At 66.6% G+C, this 2,002-nt stretch overlaps 1 protein-coding gene across 1 annotated transcript in view; it reads left to right on the forward strand.

Moving 5' to 3' along the window:
* The window catches only part of LOC122192752 (thymidine phosphorylase), a gene marked incomplete at its 5' end in the record, with an annotated part of 1,157 nt that extends 728 nt beyond the window's left edge, over positions 1–429 (forward strand). Inside the window, 1 exon segment of the mRNA XM_042893402.1 lies at positions 324–429. Within this exon segment, the coding sequence (XP_042749336.1) occupies positions 324–429 (106 nt within the window).
* Positions 430–2,002: the final 1,573 nt, after the last annotated feature.

Genomic DNA, 2,002 nt, shown 5'->3' on the forward strand with positions numbered 1-2,002 from the left:
CGGTCCCGGTGCCACAAACTGGTTCCACATCCTGGTGCTGGTCCCGGTGCCGTATCCTGGGCTGTATCCCCGTGCCAGTCCCGGTGCCCCATCCCTCTTCCCCATTCCTGTGCCCCATCCTGGTGCCGTATCCAAGTGTCGGTCCCGGTTCTGCATCCCTGGTTCCACATCCCGGTGCCGTTTCCCGGTGCCGTTTCCCAGTGCCCTGTCCTGGTACCACATCCCGGTGCCGTATCCCAGTGCCATGTCCCAGTTTCGCATCCCGGTGCCACATCCCGGTTCCACATCCCGGTGCCATTTCCCGGTGCCGCATCCCGGTGCAGTACCAAGGTGCCAGTCCTGGTGCCGTATCGCAGTGCCGTTTCCCGGTTCCTCATCCCGGTTCCACATCCCGGTTCCACATCCCGGTGCCGCATCCCGGTGCCGTAGACGCCAAGGTGTCAGTCCCAGTTCTGTATCCCAGTGCCGCATCCCAGTGCCCTGTCCCGGTTCCACATCCCAGTGCCGGTTCTGGTGCCGTATCCCTGTGCCCCATCCCGGTGCTGTATCCTGGTGTCAGTCCCATTGCCTCATCCCGGTTCTGCGTCCCGGTTCTGTTTCCCGGTACCACATCCCGCTGCCGTATCTCGGTGCCGTGTCCCGGTTTCGCATCCCACTGCCTCATCCCGGTGCCACAACCCAGTGAAGTATCCCGGTGCCGCATCCCGGTGCCGTTTCCCAGTGCCCCATACTGGTGCCGTATCCCGGTGCCGGTCCCGGTTCCACATCCCGATTCCACATCCCGGTGCCGTATCAAGGTGCCACATCCTGCATCCCAGATCCACATGCCGGTGCTGTATCCCGGTGCCAGTCCCAGTTCTGCATCCTGGTGCTGGTTCCGGTGCTACATCCCGGTGCCAGTCCCAGTTCCGCATCCTGGTGCCATATCCCGGTGCCGCATCCCGGTACCGTATCCTGGTGCCACATCCCAGTTCCCCATTCCTGTGCCCCATCCCGGTGCCGTATCCAAGTGTCGGTCCCGGTTCCGCATCCTGGTGCCATATCCAGGTGCTGCATCCCGGTACCGTATCCCGGTTCTGCATCCCGGTTCCACATCCTGGTTCTGTATCCTGGTGCCGGTCCCAGTTCCGCATCCCAGTTCTGCATGCCGGTGCTGCATCCCAGCGCCCCATCCCGGTGCCGTATCCCAGTGCCGCATCCCGGTTCCGGTCCTGGTTCCGGTCCCGGTTCCGTGTCCCAGTGCCCCGTCCCGTTTCCCGCAGGTGACCCCTGGCTGCGGCTGCACCACAACGGCCGCTTTGGGAGCGCGCAGCTCCAGGCACTGCAGAGCGCGCTGCTGCTGGAACCGGACCCGGTTCGCGGCACCGGGACCGATACCGATACCGATACCGGCACCGCCGCGCCGCCCCGCATCGCCGACATCATCCTGCCCCGCACGGAGCTCCGCGGGGAACAATAACGGCGGTTCCGTGCGGGGGGGAATCCGTGAGCGGGGCGACGGGAGCGACACCGAACCGGCCCGCAGTGACACCGAACCGGACCGGACCCGCAGCGACACCGAAGCGCCCCCCAGCGACACCGAACCGCCTCACAGCGACACCGAACCGGACCGGCCCCCCAGCGACACCGAAGCGCCCCCCAGCGACACCAAACCGGCCCGGCACCGCAGCGACACCGGACCGCCCAGTAACGACACCGAACCGCCCGGGTCCTGCAGCGACACTGAACCGCCCCTGTCCCGCAGTGACACCGAACCGGACCGGCCCCGCAGCGACACCGGACCGCCCCAGTCCTTCAGTAGCACCGAACCAATCCTGTCCCGCAGCGGCACCGAACCGCCCAAGCACCGCAGCGACACCGAAGCTCCCTTCAGAGAAACCGAACCGGACCGGCCCCGCAGCGACATCGAAGCGCCCCGCAGCGACACTGGACCGCCCAGTAGCGACACCGAACCGGCCCGGTCCCTCAGTGACACCGCAACGCCCGCAGCGACACCGAACCA

The sequence above is a fragment of the Lagopus leucura genome, unplaced genomic scaffold (genome assembly GCF_019238085.1).
Source record: "Lagopus leucura isolate 7727_CA_CO unplaced genomic scaffold, USGS_WTPT01 27719-0_obj-0_obj, whole genome shotgun sequence".
Classification (NCBI taxonomy): Eukaryota; Metazoa; Chordata; class Aves; order Galliformes; family Phasianidae; genus Lagopus; species Lagopus leucura.